Source organism: Oncorhynchus clarkii, chromosome 2, assembly GCF_045791955.1.
Source record: "Oncorhynchus clarkii lewisi isolate Uvic-CL-2024 chromosome 2, UVic_Ocla_1.0, whole genome shotgun sequence".
Classification (NCBI taxonomy): Eukaryota; Metazoa; Chordata; class Actinopteri; order Salmoniformes; family Salmonidae; genus Oncorhynchus; species Oncorhynchus clarkii.
Window position 1 is genome coordinate 1,884,360 of NC_092148.1, and position 23,293 is coordinate 1,907,652.

Consider the following 23,293-nt stretch of genomic DNA (forward strand, 5'->3'; position numbering starts at 1 on the left):
TCTCCTCTCTCTCTCTCTTTCTCCCCTCTCTCTCTCTCTCTCTCTCTCCTCTCTCTCTCTCTTTCTCCCCTCTCTCTCTCTCTCTCGCGCGCTCTATATCAATTCAATTCAATTCAAGGGCTTTATTGGCATGGGAAACATGTGTTAACATTGCCAAAGCAAGTGAGGTAGATAATATATAAAGTGAATATATAAAGTGAAATAAACAATAAAAATGAACAGTAAACATTACACATACAGAGGTTTCAAAACAGTAAAGACATTACAAATGTCATATTATATATATATACAGTGTTTTAACAGTGTACAAATGGTTAAAGGACACAAGATAAAATAAATAAGCATAAATATGGGTTGTATTTACAATGGTTTATCTCTATCTCTCCCCTCTCTCTCCACTCGCTCTCTCTTTCTCCCCTCTCTCTCTCGGTTTCTCTCTCTCGGTTTCTATATCTCTATCTCTCCTCTCTCTCTCCCCTCTCTCTCTCGGTTTCTCTCTCTCTCGGTTTCTCTCCGTCGTTGCTGTTGGCATCTGGTCCTAGACCTTCTCGCTTGGCTCCTGTCTGTGGGTAAAGGACATGGAGAGAAGGGGGAGGTGGGGCTGAGGAGTGGGAGAGACTAGAGAGGGTGAGACATGGGGTTGGACAGTGGGAGAGGCTAGAGGGGGTGAGACATGGGGTTGGACAGTGGGATAGGCTAGAGGGGGTGAGACTTGGGGGTTGGATGGTGGGAGAGGCTAGAGGGGGTGAGACTTGGGGGTTGGATGGTGGGAGAGGCTAGATGGGGTGAGACTTGGGGGTTGGATGGTGGGAGATGCTCGAGGGGAGGAAACATGGGGGTCAGATGGTGGGAGAGGCTAGAGGGGGTTGGAACAGTGGGGTGAGCAACGTGATCTCTCTACTCTCCCTCTTCTCCCTCCCTGGCCCCCTATCTATCTCTCTCTACTCTCCCTCTTCTCCCCCCCTGGCCCCCTCTCTATCTCTCTCTACTCTCCCTCTTCTCCCTCCCTGGCCCTGTTCACCCTGAGGAGTGAGGGAGTAGAGCTTTAAAAGCCTCATTAATAAGCCCTATTGTCCAGACCAGCAGCCGGAGCCGTGGGCAGCTGTTGCTTTGTGGCTGCATCTTGTTTCCTACTTAGAGGGAAAGAAACGACTGAATAGTCCAGATAGTGAATAGTCAAGGATAGGGATAATTTACCCCCCCTACCTCTCTGCTGCTCTGTGTGAACACAGGAGGTTAGGGGGGGGGGGGGCTGCTTCTTGTTGCTATGATGGGGGTGATCGGGGTGAAGGAAAGGGGTGAGGGGTGAAGGATAGGGGTGAGGCTGTTGTGTTTTCCCATAATGCCGCTGCGTGCTGAACAACAGTAGGGACCAACTGAAGGCAGAATGAAACGACAGATGGAGCAGTCCAATCCTTAATTATCCTCCTCCTATTTCTCTCTACCTCTCACATCTCTCCCCCTCTCTCCTCCTCTCCCCCTCTCACATCTCTCTCCCTCTATCCTCCTCTCCCCCTCTCACATCTCTCCTCGCTTCCTCCTCTCACATCTCTCTCCCTCTATCCTCCTCTCCCCCTCTCACATCTCTCCCCTTCTCTCCTCGTTTCCCCCTCTCACATCTCTCCCCCTCCCACATCTCTCTCCTCCTCTCCCCCTCTCACATCTCTCCCCTTCTCTCCTCGTTTCCCCCTCTCACATCTCTCCTCCTCTCCCCCTTTCACATCTATCCCCCTCTCTCCTCGGAACCCCCTCACATCCCTCTCCCCCTCTCACATCTCTCCCCTTCTCCTCTTTTCTCCCTCTCACATCTCTCCCCCTCTCCTCTTTTCTCCCTCTCTCTTCGTTTCTTCCTCTCACATCCTCACATCTCTCCCCTTCTCTCCTCGCTTCCCCCTCTCACATCTATCTCCCTCTCTCCTCGTTTCCTCCTCTCACATCCTCACATCTCTCCTCTTTTCTCCCTCTCACATTTATCCCCCTCTCACATCTATCTCCCTCTCTCCTCGTTTCCTCCTCTCACATCCTCACATCTCTCCTTGTTTCTCCCTCTCACATTTATCCCCCTCTCACATCTATCTCCCTCTCTCTTCGTTTCCGATTCCCCCTCTCATTCTCTCTCCTATCCCTCAGTCTTTTTTCACCTCTAAACCTCTCCCTCTCTCCCCCGTTTCCACCCGTATCTATGAGACTGTGTCAGCGTTCACCCGTATCTATGAGACTGTGTCAACGTTCACCCGTATCTATGAGACTGTGTCAGCGTTCACCCGTATCTATGAGACTGTGTCAGCGTTCACCCGTATCTATGAGACTGTGTCAACGTTCACCCGTATCTATGAGACTGTGTCAGCGTTCACCCGTATCTATGAGACTGTCAGCGTTCACCCGTATCTATGAGACTGTGTCAGCATCCACCCGTATCTATGAGACTGTGTCAGCGTTCACCCGTATCTATGAGACTGTGTCAGCATCCACCCGTATCTATGAGACTGTGTCAGCGTTCACCCGTATCTATGAGACTGTCAGCGTTCACCCGTATCTATGAGACTGTGTCAGCATCCACCCGTATCTATGAGACTGTGTCAGCGTTCACCCTTATCTATGAGACTGTGTCTTCGTTCATATTTCAGGCTCTGCCTGGCCTTAACCAAACCTCTCAGGATGTCTAGACAGAGAGTTAACAGTCTGGCTCTGCCTGGCCTTAACCAAACCTCTCAGGATGTTTAGACAGAGAGTTAACAGTCTTCAGGAGTAATACGAGATGCTTACTGGTGCCTAGGTAAATGTAATCCAGATTAGATCACAGAGTCTATGTAGATTAGATCACTGAGCCTATGTAAATGTAATCCAGATTAGATCACTGAGCCTAGGTAGATGTAATCCAGATTAGACCACTGAGTCTATGTAGATGTAATCCAGGTTAGATCACTGAGCCTATGTAAATGTAATCCAGATTAGATCACTGAGCCTAGGTAGATGTAATCCAGATTAGACCACTGAGTCTATGTAGATGTAATCCAGGTTAGACCACTGAGTCTATGTAGATGTAATCCAGATTAGATCACTGAGCCTAGGTAGATGTAATCCAGATTAGACCACTGAGCCTATGTAGATGTAATCCAGATTAGACCACTGAGCCTATGTAGAGGTAATCCAGATTAGACCACTGAGCCTATGTAGATGTAATCCAGATTAGACCACTGAGCCTAGGTAAATGTAATCCAGATTAGACCACTGAGTCTATGTAGAGGTAATCCAGATTAGACCACTGAGCCTATGTAGATGTAATCCAGGTTAGACCACTGAGTCTATGTAGATGTAATCCAGATTAGACCACTGAGCCTATGTAGATGTAATCCAGATTAGACCACTGAGCCTATGTAGAGGTAATCCAGATTAGACCACTGAGCCTATGTAGATGTAATCCAGATTAGACCACTGAGCCTAGGTAAATGTAATCCAGATTAGACCACTGAGTCTATGTAGATGTAATCCAGATTAGACCACTGAGCCTATGTAGATGTAATCCAGATTACACCACTGAGCTATAGCTGTATATGGAGAAACGAAACAAAGAGAAGAGAAGAAGCCTGGAGACATCGATGCTGTAATCTGAGCATGAATAAACATCAATATCAGCGGGACGATCGCCCGAGGTAACACAATGTTTATCATGGAGATTGGGGGAAGTAACAACAGGGAATATTATGTCAAATAAAAAGTGTGTGTGTGTGTGTGTGTGTGTGTGTGTGTGTGTGTGTGGCGAAACAGATAATTAAGATATGGGACATAAATACGTGCGTTAAACATGCAATCAGTTCTTAGCCCTCATTAGCATCTCTGCTCTCTGCCTGTTCTTTAGCATGCTAATCCCTAATGCTAAATAAAGAGCCCAGTCACTAGCCACCACTGAGCTCTGGCCCGGGCTCCAGCTATCTGGGGTTATGAACCTTGAGAGTGTGTGTGTGTTTGAGAAGAGGGTCATCTGTAATTACTCCGTCCAGCAGTAATGGAGCTGAACGTCCTTAGCATAGGGCTCCCTCTCTCCCGAGACGCTCGCTAAGCTTACCCCTGAGATATATACAGAGAGAGAGACCCCTGAGATATATACAGAAAGAGAGAGACCCCTGAGATATATACAGAGAGAGAGAGAGACCCCTGAGATATATATATAGAGAGAGATAGACCCCTGAGCTATATATATATAGAGAGAGACCCCTGAGATATATATAGAGAGAGAGACCCCTGAGATATATACAGAGAGAGATACCCCTTAGATATATACAGAGAGAGAGACCCCTGAGATATATACAGAGAGAGAGACCCCTGAGATATATACAGAGATAGAGACCCCTGAGATATATATATATAGAGAGAGAGAGACCTCTGAGATATATACAGAGAGAGAGACCCCTGAGATATATATATATATAGAGAGAGAGAGACCCCTGAGATATATACAGAGAGAGAGACCCCTGAGATATATACAGAGAGAGAGACCCCTGAGATATATACAGAGAGAGAGAGACCCCTGAGATATATACAGAGAGAGAGACCCCTGAGATATATACAGAGAGAGAGACCCCTGAGATGTATATATATATATATATAGAGAGAGAGAGAGATCCCTGAGATTTATACAGAGAGAGAGACCCCTGAGATTTATACAGAGAGAGAGACCCCTGAGATATATACAGAGAGAGAGACCCCTGAGATATATATATATATAGAGAGAGAGAGAGACCCCTGAGATATATACAGAGAGACCCCTGAGATATATATATATAGAGAGAGAGAGAGACCCCTGAGATATATACAGAGAGAGAGAGAGACCCCTGAGATATATACAGAGAGAGAGAGACCCCTGAGATATATACAGAGAGAGAGAGAGAGAGACCCCTGAGATATATATAGAGAGAGAAACCCCTGAGATATATATATATATATAGAGAGAGAGAGACCCCTGATATATATATATAGAGAGAGAGAAACCCCTGAGATATATATAGAGAGAGACCCCTGAGATATATATATAGAAAGAGAGACCCCTGAGATATATATATATATAGAGAGAGAGAGAGACCCCTGAGATATATATATAGAGAGATAGACACCTGAGATATATATATATATATATAGAGAGAGAGAGACCCCTGAGATATATATATATAGAGAGAGAGAGACCCCTGAGATATATACAGAGAGAGAGAGACCCCTGAGATATATATATATATATAGAGAGAGAGAGACCACTGAGATATATACAGAGAGAGAGAGACCCCTGAGATATATACAGAGAGAGAGAGACCCCTGAGATATATGAGAGAGATAGAGAGACCCCTGAGATATATATGTATATATATATATATAGAGAGAGAGAGAGACCCCTGAGATTTATACAGAGAGAGAGACCCCTGAGATTCATACAGAGAGAGAGACCCCTGAGATATATACAGAGAGAGAGACCCCTGAGATATATATATATATATAGAGAGAGAGAGACCCCTGAGATATATATATATATATAGAGAGAGACCCCTGAGATATATATATATAGACACCTGAGAGAGAGAGAGAGAGAGAGAGAGAGAGAGGTCAGCTGGATGGAGATTTTCCCTGAGACAGAGTACTTCTGGTTGGGTTGTGTGAGCCGTCTCAGATTTAACATCGTTTAAAATAGACAGAGATACCTTGTGTTCTAGAGCTGAGAGATGGTGGGGCTCATAATGACCACCTCACCCTGGGGTCACCCTGTCCTGGTACATAAACACCTCACCCTGGGGTTAACCTGTCCTGGTACATACACACCTCACCCTGGGGTTACCCTGTCCTGGTACATAAACACCTCACCCTGGGGTCACCCTGTCCTGGTACATAAACACCTCACCCTGGGGTCACCCTGCCCTGGTACATACACACCTCACCCTGGGGTCACCCTGTCCTGGTACATAAACACCTCACCCTGGGGTCACCCTGTCCTGGTACATAAACACCTCACCCTGGGGTCACCCTGTCATGGTACATACACACCTCACCCTGGGGTTACCCTGTCCTGGTACATAAACACCTCACCCTGGGGTTAACCTGTCCTGGTACATACACACCTCACCCTGGGGTTACCCTGTCCTGGTTCATAAACACCTCACCCTGGGGTCACCCTGTCCTGGTACATAAACACCTCACCCTGGGGTCACCCTGTCCTGGTTGCTCCACTCGACAGCTGTAGAGTCATTAGAGCAGAGTAGGGAGTTTGGTTCTCTGTGTTCAGAGAGGGTAAACACTGCTTTAAAATATATGAAACAGAATTAATCATTTACACTAGGGCTTGAGAGGCCAAATGAAATGTTAGCTGTTAGCTTTTGGTGAGGCTTTCAAAAAGGCAATTAACAATTTAGCTTTATTTTGGCTAAGCTCTTGAAATATTAATTTAGTTGAGTGTAGCGACGCCGTGTATCGTTTAATGTGAGTTCACTGTTTTACACAAACCTCCCTAATGAGTTGAATGGATGGGAGCTGACAGGTTGTTCAGAGCTGCAGTCGATACTTCATCCTCCTCTACGTTAAGGCAGAGAGATAAACGTGGCCCGGATGTTCCTCTTTACAGCACCACTCACATCCACAGTGGTACAGGATGTTCCTCTTTACAGCACCACTCACATCCACAGTGGTACAGGATGTTCCTCTTTACAGCACCACTCACATCCACAGGGGTACAGGATGTTCCTCTTTACAGCACCACTCACATCCACAGTGGTACAGGATGTTCCTCTTTACAGCACCACTCACATCCACAGTGGTACAGGATGTTCCTCTTTACAGCACCACTCACATCCACAGTGGTACAGGATGGTCCTCTCTACAGCACCACTCACATCCACAGTGGTACAGGATGTTCCTCTACAGCACCACTCACATCCACAGTGGAACAGGATGTTCCCTCTACAGCACCACTCACATCCACAGTGGTACAGGACGTTCCCTCTACAGCACCACTCACATCCACAGTGGAACATGATGTTCCCTCTACAGCACCACTCACATCCACAGTGGAACATGATGTTCCCTCTACAGCACCACTCACATCCACAGTGGTACAGGATGTTCCCCCTACAGCACCACTCACATCCACAGTGGTACAGGATACATATTTGGCTATATACTGGGTAGTTTAGCTTCTCCTGGAGCGTAGGCCAGCTTCACTACATACTGGGTAGTTGTACTTCTCCTGGAGCGTAGGCCAGCTTCACTACGTACTGGGTAGTTGTACTTCTCCTGGAGCGTAGGCCAGCTTCACTACGTACTGGGTAGTTGTACTTCTCCTGGAGCGTAGGCCAGCTTCACTACGTACTGGGTAGTTGTACTTCTCCTGGAGCGTAGGCCAGCTTCACTACGTACTGGGTAGTTGTACTTCTCCTGGAGCGTAGGCCAGCTTCACTACGTACTGGGTAGTTGTACTTCTCCTGGAGCGTAGGCCAGCTTCACTACGTGCTGGGTAGTTGTACTTCTCCTGGAGCGTAGGCCAGCTTCACTACATACTGGGTAGTTGAACTTCTCCTGGAGCGTAGGCCAGCTTCACTACGTACTGGGTAGTTTAGCTTCTCCTGGAGCGTAGACCAGCTTCACCACGTACTGGGTAGTTGAACTTCTCCTGGAGTGTAGGCCAGCTTCACTACGTACTGGGTAGTTGAACTTCTCCTGGAGCGTAGGCCAGCTTCACTACGTACTGGTGAGTTGTACTTCTCTTGGAGCGTAGGCCAGCTTCACTACGTACTGGGGAGTTGTACTTCTCCTGGAGCGTAGGCCAGCTTCACTACGTACTGGGTAGTTGTGCTTCTCCTGGAGCGTAGGCCAGCTTCACTATGTACTGGGTAGTTGTACTTCTCCTGGAGCGTAGGCCAGCTTCACTACATACTGGGTACTTCTCCTGGAGCGTAGGCCAGCTTCACTACATACTGGGTACTTCTCCTGGAGCGTAGGCCAGCTTCAAGAGGTTTCTATCTTATTCAGTCCTTGGACATGATACATCGTATGCTGCAGATATAATGTCACGCTACTGTTGACAACAGCAAGGAGAACATGATCTCTGTCCAAGGCAGACAAAACATTCCCCAGCCAATGGAGCTGTTCCAAACCTCTGCCTGACGTCCGAGTCCTGCCACACTGTTGGCTTGGGGTTAGTAGTGTTGGTGACAGGCAGACGACAGACACTTGGCTCAGGGAGGGTTGGGTTAGTAGAGTTACTAACAGGCAGACGGCCTCAGACCTCCCCTGCGACCTCCCCTGCCCTCGTCCCTCTGTTCCTGGGCCAGCAGCCTGCCTCCCTGCCCCAGCCCTCTCCTGTCCTCCCACCCCCGTCACTGGGCCAGCAGCCTGCCTCCCTGCTCCAGCCCTCTCCTGTCCTCCCACCCCCGTCACTGGCTGCCTCCCTGCTCCAGCCTGATGTTTTGTTTGGAGAGGGTTAGGCAAAGCACTCAGCTGCCCCCCTCGTCATGACTGCCTGCACCCACTGCATCTGCCCCCCTCCCCCCCCATGTTTGGGACTCTACCTTTCCACCTCTCCCCCTTTCCACCTCTCCCCCCCTGCTTGTTCAGGGACACACCCTCCAGTCCTCTCCACCCTGTTGCTCTAAACCCAGAGATCCCTCTCTATTTCCCTGTCTCTTTCCACACCAGCCCTGTTTCCATCCCTCTCTCTGCTTCTCCCTTGTCCTTCCCTTGTGAGATCTCGTGTGCGTTTACAGGTTGTTTTTTGTAGGAATGTATTTATGAACATCAGCCTCCGCAACAATCCACCCGTGAATGTATGACATCAAGCCTTCCTGTAGATGGGTTCTAATGGGGCTGCTGTGGAAAGAACGTAGAGGAAGCAGGTCACAGTAACACAGCGTTGATCTCATTGAACCACACGCAGGTGATGGAAATGTCAGCCTGACACTCACATCCTGTTTTCTTTGCCGTGGTTAACGATGGAGTCCTCTCTTCAGTTCATACAGGTTCATTATATATATTATTTTAGTTTTTGACTAGTTTACCCTCTATTACCTTGCTATGAGCACTCCCATTGGGAGGCAAGGTTCCTTATGTACCCCTGTTGAATCTGTTATGATATTCAGTTTGTTTGGCTGTGTGTTTTCTACAAGTTATCCGACGCTATAGGCAAGGATCTGATATGCCCGTACAGAAACTATTTTCTAAGTCAAATTGTCTGTCTTTACTTATCCTCCTCAGTGAGACGCAGGACTAGGAGGCTCCCTTCATTGTTCTCCAGATTCAAAACCGCTTGCTGAAGCCCTCTGCCAAAAATAACATGACTGAATCCAAGGTTATGAAATAACTTTTAAAAAAGTCACTATATCAAAGAGGCAGATTCAGTCTCAGACCTGGCCTCAGTGCCGGTGTGGGATTCAACGTCTAGGTCAACAAGTCTCCACAGAGGTTCTCCAGTGTTCTTTACTGCAAATTCTGAGAATGAAGATTGGTATTGTAGACCCAAGGTTCTTGTGGTAGACCCAAGGTTCTTGTGGTAGACCCAAGGTTGTTATTGTAGACCCAAGGTTGTTATTGTAGACCCAAGGTTGTTATTGTAGACCCAAGGTTCTTGTGGTAGACCCAAGGTTGTTATTGTAGACCCAAGGTTGTTATTGTAGACCCAAGGTTGTTATTGTAGACCCAAGGTTCTTCTGGTAGACCCAAGGTTGTTATTGTAGACCCACGGTTGTTGTGGTAGACCCACGGTTGTTGTGGTAGACCCACGGTTGTTATTGTAGACCCAAGGTTGTTATTGTAGACCCAAGGTTGTTATTGTAGACCCAAGGTTGTTGTTGTAGACCCAAGGTTGTTATTGTAGACCCAAGGTTGTTATTGTAGACCCAAGGTTGTTATTGTAGACCCAAGGTTGTTATTGTAGACCCAAGGTTGTTATTGTAGACCCAAGGTTGTTATTGTAGACCCAAGGTTGTTATTGTAGACCCAATGTTGTTATTGTAGACCCAAGGTTGTTATTGTAGACCCAAGGTTCTTGTGGTAGACCCACGGTTGTTATTGTAGACCCAATGTTGTTATTGTAGACCCAAGGTTATTATTGTAGACCCAAGGTTGTTATTGTAGACCCAAGGTTATTATTGTAGACCCAAGGTTCTTGTTGTAGACCCAAGGTTATTATTGTAGACCCAAAGTTATTATTGTAGACCCAAGGTTATTATTGTAGACCCAAGGTTCTTATTGTAGACCCAAGGTTCTTATTGTAGACCCAAGGTTATTATTGTAGACTCAAGGTTCTTATTGTAGACCCACAGTTATTATTGTAGACCCAAGGTTATTATTGTAGACCCAAAGTTATTATTGTAGACCCAAGGTTATTATTGTAGACCCAAGGTTATTATTGTAGACCCAAGGTTATTATTGTAGACCCAAGGTTCTTATTGTAGACCCAAGGTTCTTATTGTAGACCCAAGGTTATTATTGTAGACTCAAGGTTCTTATTGTAGACCCACAGTTATTATTGTAGACCCAAGGTTCTTATTGTAGACCCAATGTTCTTATTGTAGACCCAAAGTTATTATTGTAGACCCAAAGTTGTTATTGTAGACCCAAGGTTGTTATTGTAGACCCAAGGTTCTTGTTGTAGACCCACGGTTGTTATTGTAGACCCAAGGTTGTTATTGTAGACCCAAGGTTATTATTGTAGACCCAAGGTTATTATTGTAGACCCAAGGTTATTATTGTAGACCCAAGGTTGTTATTGTAGACCCAAGGTTATTATTGTAGACCCAAGGTTGTTATTGTAGACCCAAGGTTATTATTGTAGACCCAAGGTTCTTGTTGTAGACCCAAGGTTATTATTGTAGACCCAAAGTTATTATTGTAGACCCACAGTTATTATTGTAGACCCAAGGTTATTATTGTAGACCCAAAGTTATTATTGTAGACCCAAGGTTATTATTGTAGACCCACGGTTATTATTGTAGACCCAAGGTTGTTATTGTAGACCCAACGTTAATATTGTAGACCCAAGGTTATTATTGTAGACCCAAGGTTCTTATTGTAGACCCAAGGTTCTTATTGTAGACCCAAGGTTATTATTGTAGACTCAAGGTTCTTATTGTAGACCCACAGTTATTATTGTAGACCCAAGGTTATTATTGTAGACCCAATGTTCTTATTGTAGACCCAAAGTTATTATTGTAGACCCAAGGTTATTATTGTAGACCCAAGGTTATTATTGTAGACCCAAGGTTATTATTGTAGACCCAAAGTTATTATTGTAGACCCAAGGTTATTATTGTAGACCCAAGGTTCTTATTGTAGACCCAAGGTTCTTATTGTAGACCCAAGGTTATTATTGTAGACTCAAGGTTCTTATTGTAGACCCACAGTTATTATTGTAGACCCAAGGTTCTTATTGTAGACCCAATGTTCTTATTGTAGACCCAAAGTTATTATTGTAGACCCAAAGTTATTATTGTAGACCCAAGGTTATTATTGTAGACCCAAGGTTATTGTAGTAGACCCAAGGTTCTTATTGTAGACCCAAGGTTATTATTGTAGACCCAAGGTTATTATTGTAGACCCAAGGTTCTTATTGTAGACCCAAGGTTATTATTGTAGACCCAAGGTTATTATTGTAGACCCAAGGTTATTATTGTAGACCCAAGGTTCTTATTGTAGACCCAATGTTCTTATTGTAGACCCAAGGTTATTATTGTAGACCCAAAGTTCTTATTGTAGACCCAAAGTTATTATTGTAGACCCACAGTTATTATTGTAGACCCAAGGTTATTATTGTAGACCCAAAGTTATTATTGTAGACCCAAGGTTATTATTGTAGACCCAAGGTTATTATTGTAGACCCAAGGTTCTTATTGTAGACCCAAGGTTATTATTGTAGACTCAAGGTTCTTATTGTAGACCCACAGTTATTATTGTAGACCCAAGGTTCTTATTGTAGACCCAATGTTCTTATTGTAGACCCAAAGTTATTATTGTAGACCCAAAGTTATTATTGTAGACCCAAGGTTATTATTGTAGACCCAAGGTTCTTGTGGAAGGTCATTATTATTTAAATAAAAACATTCTGTATGTGTCCTGTGTTGAGTTTGGGTTGCCTCTATATGCTGCTACTTCTCTGATGATTATTGATGTTTGGGTTTCAGCCTCTCCGTCTCAGGTTCAGTGTTCAGCCTGCGGGAAATTGACGGTGAAGGATTTCATTGATAATGAATTAGTGTTTCTGACTTGAACAGAACATGGGGAGAATGGAGGGAGGGAGAGCGAGAAGAATATTGATGGGGTCTGAGGTCCTCTGAGTGTGAAACAGGGAGCAAGAGAGAGACCTCATTAGCGAGCTACTCACCTGAATACAACCTTACTGTGTGCGTGAGTCTGTGTGCGTGAGTCTGTGTGTGTGTGTGAGTCTGTGTGTGAGTCTGTGTGTGAGTCTGTGTGTGAGTCTGTGTGCATGAGTCTGTGTGTGTGAGTCTGTGTGTGTGCGTCTGTGTGTGTGAGTCTGTGTGCATGAGTCTGTGTGCGCGAGTCTGTCTGTGTGAGTGAGTGTGTGCGTGAGTCTGTCTGTGTGCGTGAGTCTGTCTGTGTGCATAAATGAGTCTGTGTGCTCCTTCAGTTTGACTCACTCCCAGCTCCATTTATCTGACTCAGTTATTGTAATGATCCCCTGCAGTCAGCATTCACTATAATCAGCCGTTTCCTCTGAATCCTAAATGGGAAGCGTTCTGCCATGAGATGGGTTAGTGGTTGACATACAGGTAGGAGACAGAGACCTGAGTGGTAACTACTCCCATTTGATCTGCGAGACGGGCCAATACATTATTATGTTGTTGTAGGGATCTATCAAGGTAGCCTATTTACTAAGGGATTTACTGAGGGATTTACTGAGGGATTTACTGAGGGATTTACTGAGTGATTTACTGAGGGATTTACTGAGGAATTTACTAAGGGATTTACTGAGGGATTTACTAAGGGATTTACTGAGGGATTTACTAATGGACTTACTGAGGGACTTACTTAGGGATTTACTGAGGGGTTTACTGAGGGATTTACTAAGAGGTTACTAAGGTATTTACTAAGAGGTTACTAAGGTATTTACTAAGAGGTTACTAAGGTATTTACTAAGAGGTTACTAAGGTATTTACTAAGGTATTTACTAAGAGGTTACTAAGGTATTTACTAAGAGGTTACTAAGGTATTTACTAAGAGGTTACTAAGGTATTTACTAAGGTATTTACTAAGAGGTTACTAAGGTATTTACTAAGAGGTTACTAAGAGGTTACTAAGGTATTTACTAAGAGGTTACTAAGGTATTTACTAAGGTATTTACTAAGAGGTTACTAAGGTATTTACTAAGAGGTAACTAAGGTATTTACTAAGAGGTTACTAAGAGGTTACTAAGGTATTTACTAAGAGGTTACTAAGGTATTTACTAAGGTATTTACTAAGAGGTTACTAAGGTATTTACTAAGAGGTTACTAAGGTATTTGCTAAGAGGTTACTAAGGTATTTACTAAGAGGTTACTAAGGTATTTACTAAGAGGTTACTAAGGTATTTACTAAGAGGTTACTAAGGTATTTACTAAGAGGTTACTAAGGTATTTACTAAGAGGTTACTAAGGTATTTACTAAGGTATTTACTAAGGTATTTACTAAGAGGTTACTAAGAGGTTACTAAGGTATTTACTAAGAGGTTACTAAGGTATTTACTAAGAGGTTACTAAGGTATTTACTAAGAGGTTACTAAAAGAGGTTACTAAGGTATTTACTAAGAGGTTACTAAGGTATTTACTAAGAGGTTACTAAGGTATTTACTAAGAGGTTACTAAGGTATTTACTAAGGTATTTACTAAGAGGTTACTAAGGTATTTACTAAGAGGTTACTAAGGTATTTACTAAGAGGTTACTAAGGTATTTACTAAGAGGTTACTAAGGTATTTACTAAGAGGTTACTAAGGTATTTACTAAGAGGTTACTAAGAGGTTACTAAAGTATTTACTAAGAGGTTACTAAGGTATTTACTAAGAGGTTACTAAGGTATTTACTAAGAGGTTACTAAGGTATTTACTAAGAGGTTACTAAGAGGTTACTAAAGTATTTACTAAGAGGTTACTAAGGTATTTACTAAGAGGTTACTACGGTATTTACTAAGAGGTTACTACGGTATTTACTAAGAGGTTACTAAGAGGTTACTAAGGTATTTACTAAGAGGTTACTAAGAGGTTACTAAGGTATTTACTAAGAGGTTACTAAGAGGTTACTAAGGTATTTACTAAGAGGTTACTAAGGTATTTACTAAGAGGTTACTAAGGTATTTACTAAGAGGTTACTAAGGTATTTACTAAGAGGTTACTAAGGTATTTACTAAGAGGTTACTAAGGTATTTACTAAGAGGTTACTAAGGTATTTACTAAGGTATTTACTAAGAGGTTACTAAGGTATTTACTAAGAGGTTACTAAGAGGTTACTAAGGTATTTACTAAGAGGTTACTAAGGTATTTACTAAGAGGTTACTAAGGTATTTACTAAGAGGTTACTAAGAGGTTACTAAGGTATTTACTAAGAGGTTACTAAGGTATTTACTAAGAGGTTACTAAGGTATTTACTAAGAGGTTACTAAGAGGTTACTAAGAGGTTACTAAAGTATTTACTAAGAGGTTACTAAGGTATTTACTAAGAGGTTACTAAGGTATTTACTAAGAGGTTACTAAGGTATTTACTAAGAGGTTACTAAGAGGTTACTAAAGTATTTACTAAGAGGTTACTAAGGTATTTACTAAGAGGTTACTACGGTATTTACTAAGAGGTTACTACGGTATTTACTAAGAGGTTACTAAGAGGTTACTAAGGTATTTACTAAGAGGTTACTAAGAGGTTACTAAGGTATTTACTAAGAGGTTACTAAGAGGTTACTAAGGTATTTACTAAGAGGCTGCTAAGGTATTTACTAAGAGGTTACTAAGGTATTTACTAAGAGGTTACTAAGGTATTTACTAAGAGGTTACTAAGGTATTTACTAAGACATTACTAAGGTGTTTACTAAGAGGTTACTAAGGTATTTACTAAGAGGTTACTAAGAGGTTACTAAGGTATTTACTAAGAGGTTACTAAGGTATTTACTAAGAGGCTGCTAAGGTATTTACTAAGACTATGCTAAGGTATTTACTAAGGTATTGTTTTACCAGTAATCATCTTCTACATTATGTTGATATGCTGCCGTATCAGATGATGTTCACTGTATTTTATCATCCGTATGTTTTATAGTGTGCATCTCTTTTCCTCAGAGACAATAATAACAACTATTTACTTGTTGGTTTCTTTGTGATTTTCTATGTGGTTATTGCAGTACGTCATGGTATTTAGTGTGTTCTTACAGGGGTATTCTCTCTCTCTCTCTCTCTCTCTCTCTGCTCTCTCTCTCTCTGCTCTCTCTCTCTCTCTCCCTCCTCAGAGGGTGTGTGTGAGATCTGGCTGACCAGTGAGGACACCGGGGCTTATGGGAAGGACATCGGGACAGACCTGCCCACTCTGCTATGGAGACTAGTGGAAGAAATTCCCGAAGGAGCTATGCTGAGACTGGGCATGACCAACCCTCCGTACATCCTGGAGCACCTAGAGGTACCGTCACTGTGTGTGTGTGTGTGTGTGTGTGTGTGTCTGACAGTGTGTGTGTTAGTGTATGAATGGGTGTATGCGTCTCTCTGTGTGTGTGTCTCTGACAGTGTGAGTTAGTGTATGAGTGTGTGTATATGTCTGACGGTGTGTGTGTGTTAGCGTCTGATGTGCCACACTAGTAACAGGGTAGAGGTACTGTGACGAGCTGTTTTAATTGGCTGGGGGGTTCATTGAGGCTGTAATGTGGTCCCCGTATGTATAGGCCACGTTTATGCTCTGATACATTCAAATTATAACCTGACCAAGCTTCCTGCTAATGAAGGAAATAACAGTTAAATGCTAATTAGTCGTGTAATTTTGATAGTTGGATGTATATGGAGGACAGTGGGAAGGCGTTTTTTTTCATGCAATGGGTTCCTCCGCCTAGCGATGGGTTCATCCGCCTAGCGATGGGTTTGTCTGCCTAGCGATGGGTATGTCTTCCTAGCGATGGGTTCCTCTGCCTAGCGATGGGTTTGTCTGCCTAGCGATGGGTTCATCCGCCTAGCGATGGGTTCATCCGCCTAGCGATGGGTTTGTCTGCCTAGCGATGGGTATGTCTTCCTAGCGATGGGTTTGTCTGCCTAGCGATGGGTTCATCCGCCTAGCGATGGGTTTGTCTGCCTAGCGATGGGTATGTCTTCCTAGCGATGGGTATGTCTTCCTAGCGATGGGTTCCTCTGCCTAGCGATGGGTTCATCCGCCTAGCGATGGGTTTGTCTGCCTAGCGATGGGTTCGTCTGCCTAGCGATGGGTTTGTCTGCCTAGCGTTGGGTTCATCCGCCTAGCGATGGGTTTGTCTGCCTAGCGATGGGTTCATCGGCCTAACGATGGGTTTGTCTGCCTAGCGATGGGTATGTCTTCCTAGCGATGGGTTCCTCTGCCTAGCGATGGGTTTGTCTGCCTAGCGATGGGTTCATCCGCCTAGCGATGGGTTCATCCGCCTAGCGATGGGTTTGTCTGCCTAGCGATGGGTTCGTCTGCCTAGCGATGGGTTTGTCTGCCTAGCGTTGGGTTCATCCGCCTAGCGATGGGTTTGTCTGCCTAGCGATGGGTTCGTCTGCCTAGCGATGGGTTCGTCTGTCTAGCGATGGGTTCGTCTGCCTAGCGATGGGTTCGTCTGCCTAGCGATGAGTATGTCTGCCTAGCGATGGGTTCCTCCGCCTAGCGATGGGTTCCTCCGCCTAGCGATGGGTTCCTCCGCCTAGCGATGGGTTCCTCCGCCTAGCGATGGGTTCCTCCGCCTAGCGATGGGTTCCTCCGCCTAGCGATGGGTTCCTCCGCCTAGCGATGGGTTCGTCCGCCTATCGATGGGTTCCTCCGCCTATCGATGGGTTCTTCCGCCTAGCGATGGGTTCGTCCGTCTAGCGATAGGTTTGTCCGCCTAGCGATGGGTTCGTCCGCCTAGCGATGGGTTCGTCCGCCTAGCGATGGGTTTGTCCGCCTAGCGATGGGTTCGTCCGCCTAACGATGGGTTCGTCCGTCTAGCGTTGGGTTCGTCCTCCTAGCGATGGGTTCGTCCGTCTAGCGATGGGTTCGTCCGTCTAGCGATGGGTTCGTCCGTCTAGCGATGGGTTCGTCCGTCTAGCGATGGGTTCGTCCGTCTAGCGATGGGTTCGTCCGCCTAGCGATGGGTTCGTCCGCCTAGCGATGGGTTCGTCCGTCTAGCGATGGGTTCGGCCGCCTAGCGATGGGTTCGTCCGCCTAGCGATGGGTTCGGCCGCCTAGCGATGGGTTCGTCCGTCTAGCGATGGGTTCGTCCGCCTAGCGATGGGTTCGTCCGTCTAGCGATGGGTTCGTCCGCCTAGCGATGGGTTTGTCCGCCTAGCGATGGGTTCGTCCGCCTAGCGATGGGTTCGTCCGCCTAGCGATGGGTTTGTCCGTCTAGCGATGGGTTCGTCCGACCTAGTGATGGGTTCGTCCGCCTAGCGATGAGTTCGTCTGTCTAGCGATGGGTTCGTCCGCCTAGCGAGGGGTTCGTCTGCCTAGCGCTGGGTTCGTCTGCCTAGCGCTGGGTTCGTCTGCCTAGCGCTGGGTTCGTCCGATCTAACGATGGGTTCATACGTTCAGCAGATGAACTTGTTATTTTGTTGTTGTTGTTCTCTCTCTTTATACAGTTCAATATGTGTGTGAATGATTGAACCAGAGTTCAGTGAACCCGTAGCTCCAGTAGTCAGTCTTTATAATATGTGTGTGAATGATTGAACCAGAGTTCAGTGAACCAGTAGCTCCAGTAGTCAGTCTTTATAATATGTGTGTGAATGATTGAACTAGAGTTCAGTGAACTAGTAGCTCCAGTAGTCAGTCTGTATAATATGTGTGTGAATGATTGAACCAGAGTTCAGTGAACCCGTAGCTCCAGTAGTCAGTCTGTATAATATGTGTGTGAATGATTGAACTAGAGTTCAGTGAACCAGTAGCTCCAGTCTGTATAAAGTGCCATCTGTTGTGTTCTTCCAACCAGCTAAAGGGCAGATCTGTCTGGTTTGGGGCCTTTTTTTTTCCCTTTCTCAGATACTTCAGATATTACGTCGCCTGCTATTGGACAAAAAAAATAAATCAAAGTAAATGGTTTTGATTCGGCGAGGAAAATGCCAAGTGCACTCTTCTAAGCCACTCACGTCGGTTACTTCTGACACATCCGGAAAATACCAACGCCGACGACGACGCGCCGCCATTTTGGTGATTGGTGCTGTTAGATCCAGATTGGTCTCACGGGCATTTCATTTTGACATTATTATATATTTCACCTTTAATGGATCTACTTTCTGTCTCTCTCCGAGACATGAAAATATATCTTAACAAAGCCTAGTGCTTCCTGTTTGACATTTTCCTTTTTTTCTCCCTTTTTTATTTCTGAGCGGTCGGTCTCGCTACTGCGATGATGGAGTGACAGGGGGAAAAGGGTAGCAAATTGCAGGCTGATTTGAGTTGTGAAGAGCTCTGTGATCCTGTGGCGTATTAACACCTTCGGTAAGGAAGGCGTTTAGCACAGCATTAAAGCCCAGAGACAGTCAGAGAACCAGAGGGGCGTTTAGCACAGCATTAAAGCCCAGAGACAGTCAGAGAACCAGAGGGGCGTTTAGCACAGCATTAAAGCCCAGAGACAGTCAGAGAACCAGAGGGGCGTTTAGCACAGCATTAAAGCCCAGAGACAGTCAGAGAACCAGAGGGGCGTTTAGCACAGCATTAAAGCCCAGAGACAGTCAGAGAACCAGAGGGGCGTTTAGCACAGCATTAAAGCCCAGAGACAGTCAGAGAACCAGAGGGGCGTTTAGCACAGCATTAAAGCCCAGAGACAGTCAGAGAACCAGAGGGGTGTTTAGCACAGCATTAAAGCCCAGAGACAGTCAGAGAACCAGAGGGGCGTTTAGCACAGCATTAAAGCCCAGAGACAGTCAGAGAACCAGAGGGGCGTTTAGCACAGCATTAAAGCCCAGAGACAGTCAGAGAACCAGAGGGGCGTTTAGCACAGCATTAAAGCCCAGAGACAGTCAGAGAACCAGAGGGGCGTTTAGCACAGCATTAAACCCCAGAGACAGTCAGAGAACCAGAGGGGCGTTTAGCACAGCATTAAAGCCCAGAGACAGTCAGAGAACCAGAGGGGCGTTTAGCACAGCATTAAAGCCCAGAGACAGTCAGAGAACCAGAGGGGTGTTTAGCACAGCATTAAAGCCCAGAGACAGTCAGAGAACCAGAGGGGTGTTTAGCACAGCATTAAAGCCCAGAGACAGTCAGAGAACCAGAGGGGCGTTTAGCACAGCATTAAAGCCCAGAGACAGTCAGAGAACCAGAGGGGCGTTTAGCACAGCATTAAAGCCCAGAGACAGTCAGAGAACCAGAGGGGCGTTTAGCACAGCATTAAAGCCCAGAGACAGTCAGAGAACCAGAGGGGCGTTTAGCACAGCATTAAAGCCCAGAGACAGTCAGAGAACCAGAGGGGCGTTTAGCACAGCATTAAAGCCCAGAGACAGTCAGAGAACCAGAGGGGCGTTTAGCACAGCATTAAAGCCCAGAGACAGTCAGAGAACCAGAGGGGCGTTTAGCACAGCATTAAAGCCCAGAGACAGTCAGAGAACCAGAGGGGCGTTTAGCACAGCATTAAAGCCCAGAGACAGTCAGAGAACCAGAGGGGCGTTTAGCACAGCATTAAAGCCCAGAGACAGTCAGAGAACCAGAGGGGCGTTTAGCACAGCATTAAAGCCCAGAGACAGTCAGAGAACCAGAGGGGCGTTTAGCACAGCATTAAAGCCCAGAGACAGTCAGAGAACCAGAGGGGCGTTTAGCACAGCATTAAAGCCCAGAGACAGTCAGAGAACCAGAGGGGCGTTTAGCACAGCATTAAAGCCCAGAGACAGTCAGAGAACCAGAGGGGCGTTTAGCACAGCATTAAAGCCCAGAGACAGAGAACCAGAGGGGCGTTTAGCACAGCATTAAAGCCCAGAGACAGAGAACCAGAGGGGTGTTTAGCACAGCATTAAAGCCCAGAGACAGTCAGAGAACCAGAGGGGCGTTTAGCACAGCATTAAAGCCCAGAGACAGTCAGAGAACCAGAGGGGTGTTTAGCACAGCATTAAAGCCCAGAGACAGTCAGAGAACCAGAGGGGCGTTTAGCACAGCATTAAAGCCCAGAGACAGTCAGAGAACCAGAGGGGCGTTTAGCACAGCATTAAAGCCCAGAGACAGAGAACCAGAGGGGTGTTTAGCACAGCATTAAAGCCCAGAGACAGTCAGAGAACCAGAGGGGCGTTTAGCACAGCATTAAAGCCCAGAGACAGTCAGAGAACCAGAGGGGTGTTTAGCACAGCATTAAAGCCCAGAGACAGTCAGAGAACCAGAGGGGCGTTTAGCACAGCATTAAAGCCCAGAGACAGTCAGAGAACCAGAGGGGCGTTTAGCACAGCATTAAAGCCCAGGGACAGTCAGAGAACCAGAGGGGCGTTTAGCACAGCATTAAAGCCCAGGGACAGTCAGAGAACCAGAGGGGCGTTTAGCACAGCATTAAAGCCCAGAGACAGTCAGTGAACCAGAGGGGTGTTTAGCACAGCATTAAACCCCAGAGACAGTCAGAGAACCAGAGGGGCGTTTAGCACAGCATTAAAGCCCAGAGACAGTCAGAGAACCAGAGGGGCGTTTAGCACAGCATTAAAGCCCAGAGACAGAGAACCAGAGGGGTGTTTAGCACAGCATTAAAGCCCAGAGACAGTCAGAGAACCAGAGGGGCGTTTAGCACAGCATTAAAGCCCAGAGACAGTCAGAGAACCAGAGGGGTGTTTAGCACAGCATTAAAGCCCAGAGACAGTCAGAGAACCAGAGGGGCGTTTAGCACAGCATTAAAGCCCAGAGACAGTCAGAGAACCAGAGGGGCGTTTAGCACAGCATTAAAGCCCAGGGACAGTCAGAGAACCAGAGGGGCGTTTAGCACAGCATTAAAGCCCAGGGACAGTCAGAGAACCAGAGGGGCGTTTAGCACAGCATTAAAGCCCAGAGACAGTCAGTGAACCAGAGGGGTGTTTAGCACAGCATTAAACCCCAGAGACAGTCAGAGAACCAGAGGGGCGTTTAGCACAGCATTAAAGCCCAGAGACAGTCAGAGAACCAGAGGGGCGTTTAGCACAGCATTAAAGCCCAGAGACAGTCAGAGAACCAGAGGGGCGTTTAGCACAGCATTAAAGCCCAGAGACAGTCAGAGAACCAGAGGGGCGTTTAGCACAGCATTAAAGCCCAGAGACAGTCAGAGAACCAGAGAGGTGTTTAGCACAGCATTAAAGCCCAGAGACAGTCAGAGAACCAGAGAGGTGTTTAGCACAGCATTAAAGCCCAGAGACAGTCAGAGAACCAGAGAGGCGTTTAGCACAGCATTAAAGCCCAGAGACAGTCAGAGAACCAGAGGGGTGTTTAGCACAGCATTAAAGCCCAGAGACAGTCAGAGAACCAGAGGGGTGTTTAGCACAGCATTAAAGCCCAGAGACAGTCAGAGAACCAGAGGGGCGTTTAGCACAGCATTAAACCCCAGAGACAGTCAGAGAACCAGAGAGGTGTTTAGCACAGCATTAAAGCCCAGAGACAGTCAGAGAACCAGAGGGGCGTTTAGCACAGCATTAAAGCCCAGAGACAGTCAGAGAACCAGAGGGGCGTTTAGCACAGCATTAAAGCCCAGAGACAGTCAGAGAACCAGAGGGGCGTTTAGCACAGCATTAAAGCCCAGAGACAGTCAGAGAACCAGAGGGGCGTTTAGCACAGCATTAAAGCCCAGAGACAGTCAGAGAACCAGAGGGGCGTTTAGCACAGCATTAAAGCCCAGAGACAGTCAGAGAACCAGAGGGGTGTTTAGCACAGCATTAAAGCCCAGAGACAGTCAGGGAACCAGAGAGGTGTTTAGCACCACTGTGGAGGCTGGGGACTGATACCCTGTTGAACACTGTGGACTCTACTGTGGAGGCTGGGGACTGACACCCTGTTGAACACTGTGGTCTCTACTGTGGAGGCTGGGGACTGACACCCTGTTGAACACTGTGGTCTCTACTGTGGAGGCTGGGGACTGACACCCTGTTGAACACTGTGGTCTCTACTGTGGAGGCTGGGGACTGACACCCTGTTGAACACTGTGGACTCTACTGTGGAGGCTGGGGACTGATACCCTGTTAAACACTGTGGACTCTACTGTGGAGGCTGGGGACTGACACCCTGTTGAACACTGTGGTCTCTACTGTGGAGGCTGGGGACTGACACCCTGTTGAACACTGTGGACTCTACTGTGGAGGCTGGGGACTGACACCCTGTTGAACACTGTGGTCTCTACTGTGGAGGCTGGGGACTGACACCCTGTTGAACACTGTGGACTCTACTGTGGAGGCTGGGGACTGACACCCTGTTGAACACTGTGGACTCTACTGTGGAGGCTGGGGACTGATACCCTGTTAAACACTGTGGACTCTACTGTGGAGGCTGGGGACTGACACCCTGTTGAACACGGTGGTCTCTACTGTGGAGGCTGGGGACTGACACCCTGTTGAACACTGTGGACTCTACTGTGGAGGCTGGGGACTGACACCCTGTTGAACACTGTGGTCTCTACTGTGGAGGCTGGGGACTGACACCCTGTTGAACACTGTGGTCTCTACTGTGGAGGCTGGGGACTGACACCCTGTTGAACACTGTGGACTCTACTGTGGAGGCTGGGGACTGATACCCTGTTAAACACTGTGGACTCTACTGTGGAGGCTGGAGACCTGGTGACTGACACCATATTGAACACTGTGGACTCTACTGTGGAGGCTGGGGACTGACACCCTTGTTGAACACTGTGGTCTCTACTGTGGAGGCTGTGGACCTGGTGACTGACACCCTATTGAACACTGTGGACTCTACTGTAGAGCTGGGGACTGACACCCTGTTGAACAATGTGGACTCTACTGTGGAGGCTGGGGACTGACACCCTGTTGAACAATGTGGACTCTACTGTGGAGGCTGGGGACTGACACCCTGTTGAACACTGTGTCCTCTACTGTTGAGGCTGGGGACTGACACCCTGTTGAACACTGTGTCCTCTACTGTTGAGGCTGGGGACTGACACCCTGTTGAACACTGTGTCCTCTACTGTTGAGGCTGGGGACTGACACCCTGTTGAACACTGTGT

At 46.4% G+C, this 23,293-nt stretch overlaps 2 protein-coding genes across 2 annotated transcripts in view; both read left to right on the forward strand.

Moving 5' to 3' along the window:
- LOC139418921 (threonylcarbamoyladenosine tRNA methylthiotransferase-like) overlaps window positions 1-16,382 on the forward strand; it is a 404,223-nt gene extending 387,841 nt beyond the window's left edge. Inside the window, exons 9-10 of the mRNA XM_071168710.1 lie at window positions 15,452-15,618; window positions 16,323-16,382. Of these exons, the coding sequence (XP_071024811.1) occupies window positions 15,452-15,618; window positions 16,323-16,382 (227 nt within the window). The remainder of the gene's footprint in view (window positions 1-15,451; window positions 15,619-16,322) is intronic.
- Window positions 16,383-16,944: 562 nt separating this feature from the next.
- Window positions 16,945-23,293, forward strand: part of LOC139418930 (tumor necrosis factor receptor superfamily member 11B-like) — a 35,963-nt gene continuing 29,614 nt past the window's right edge. The window contains exon 1 of the mRNA XM_071168720.1: window positions 16,945-17,016. Within this exon, the coding sequence (XP_071024821.1) occupies window positions 16,945-17,016 (72 nt within the window). The remainder of the gene's footprint in view (window positions 17,017-23,293) is intronic.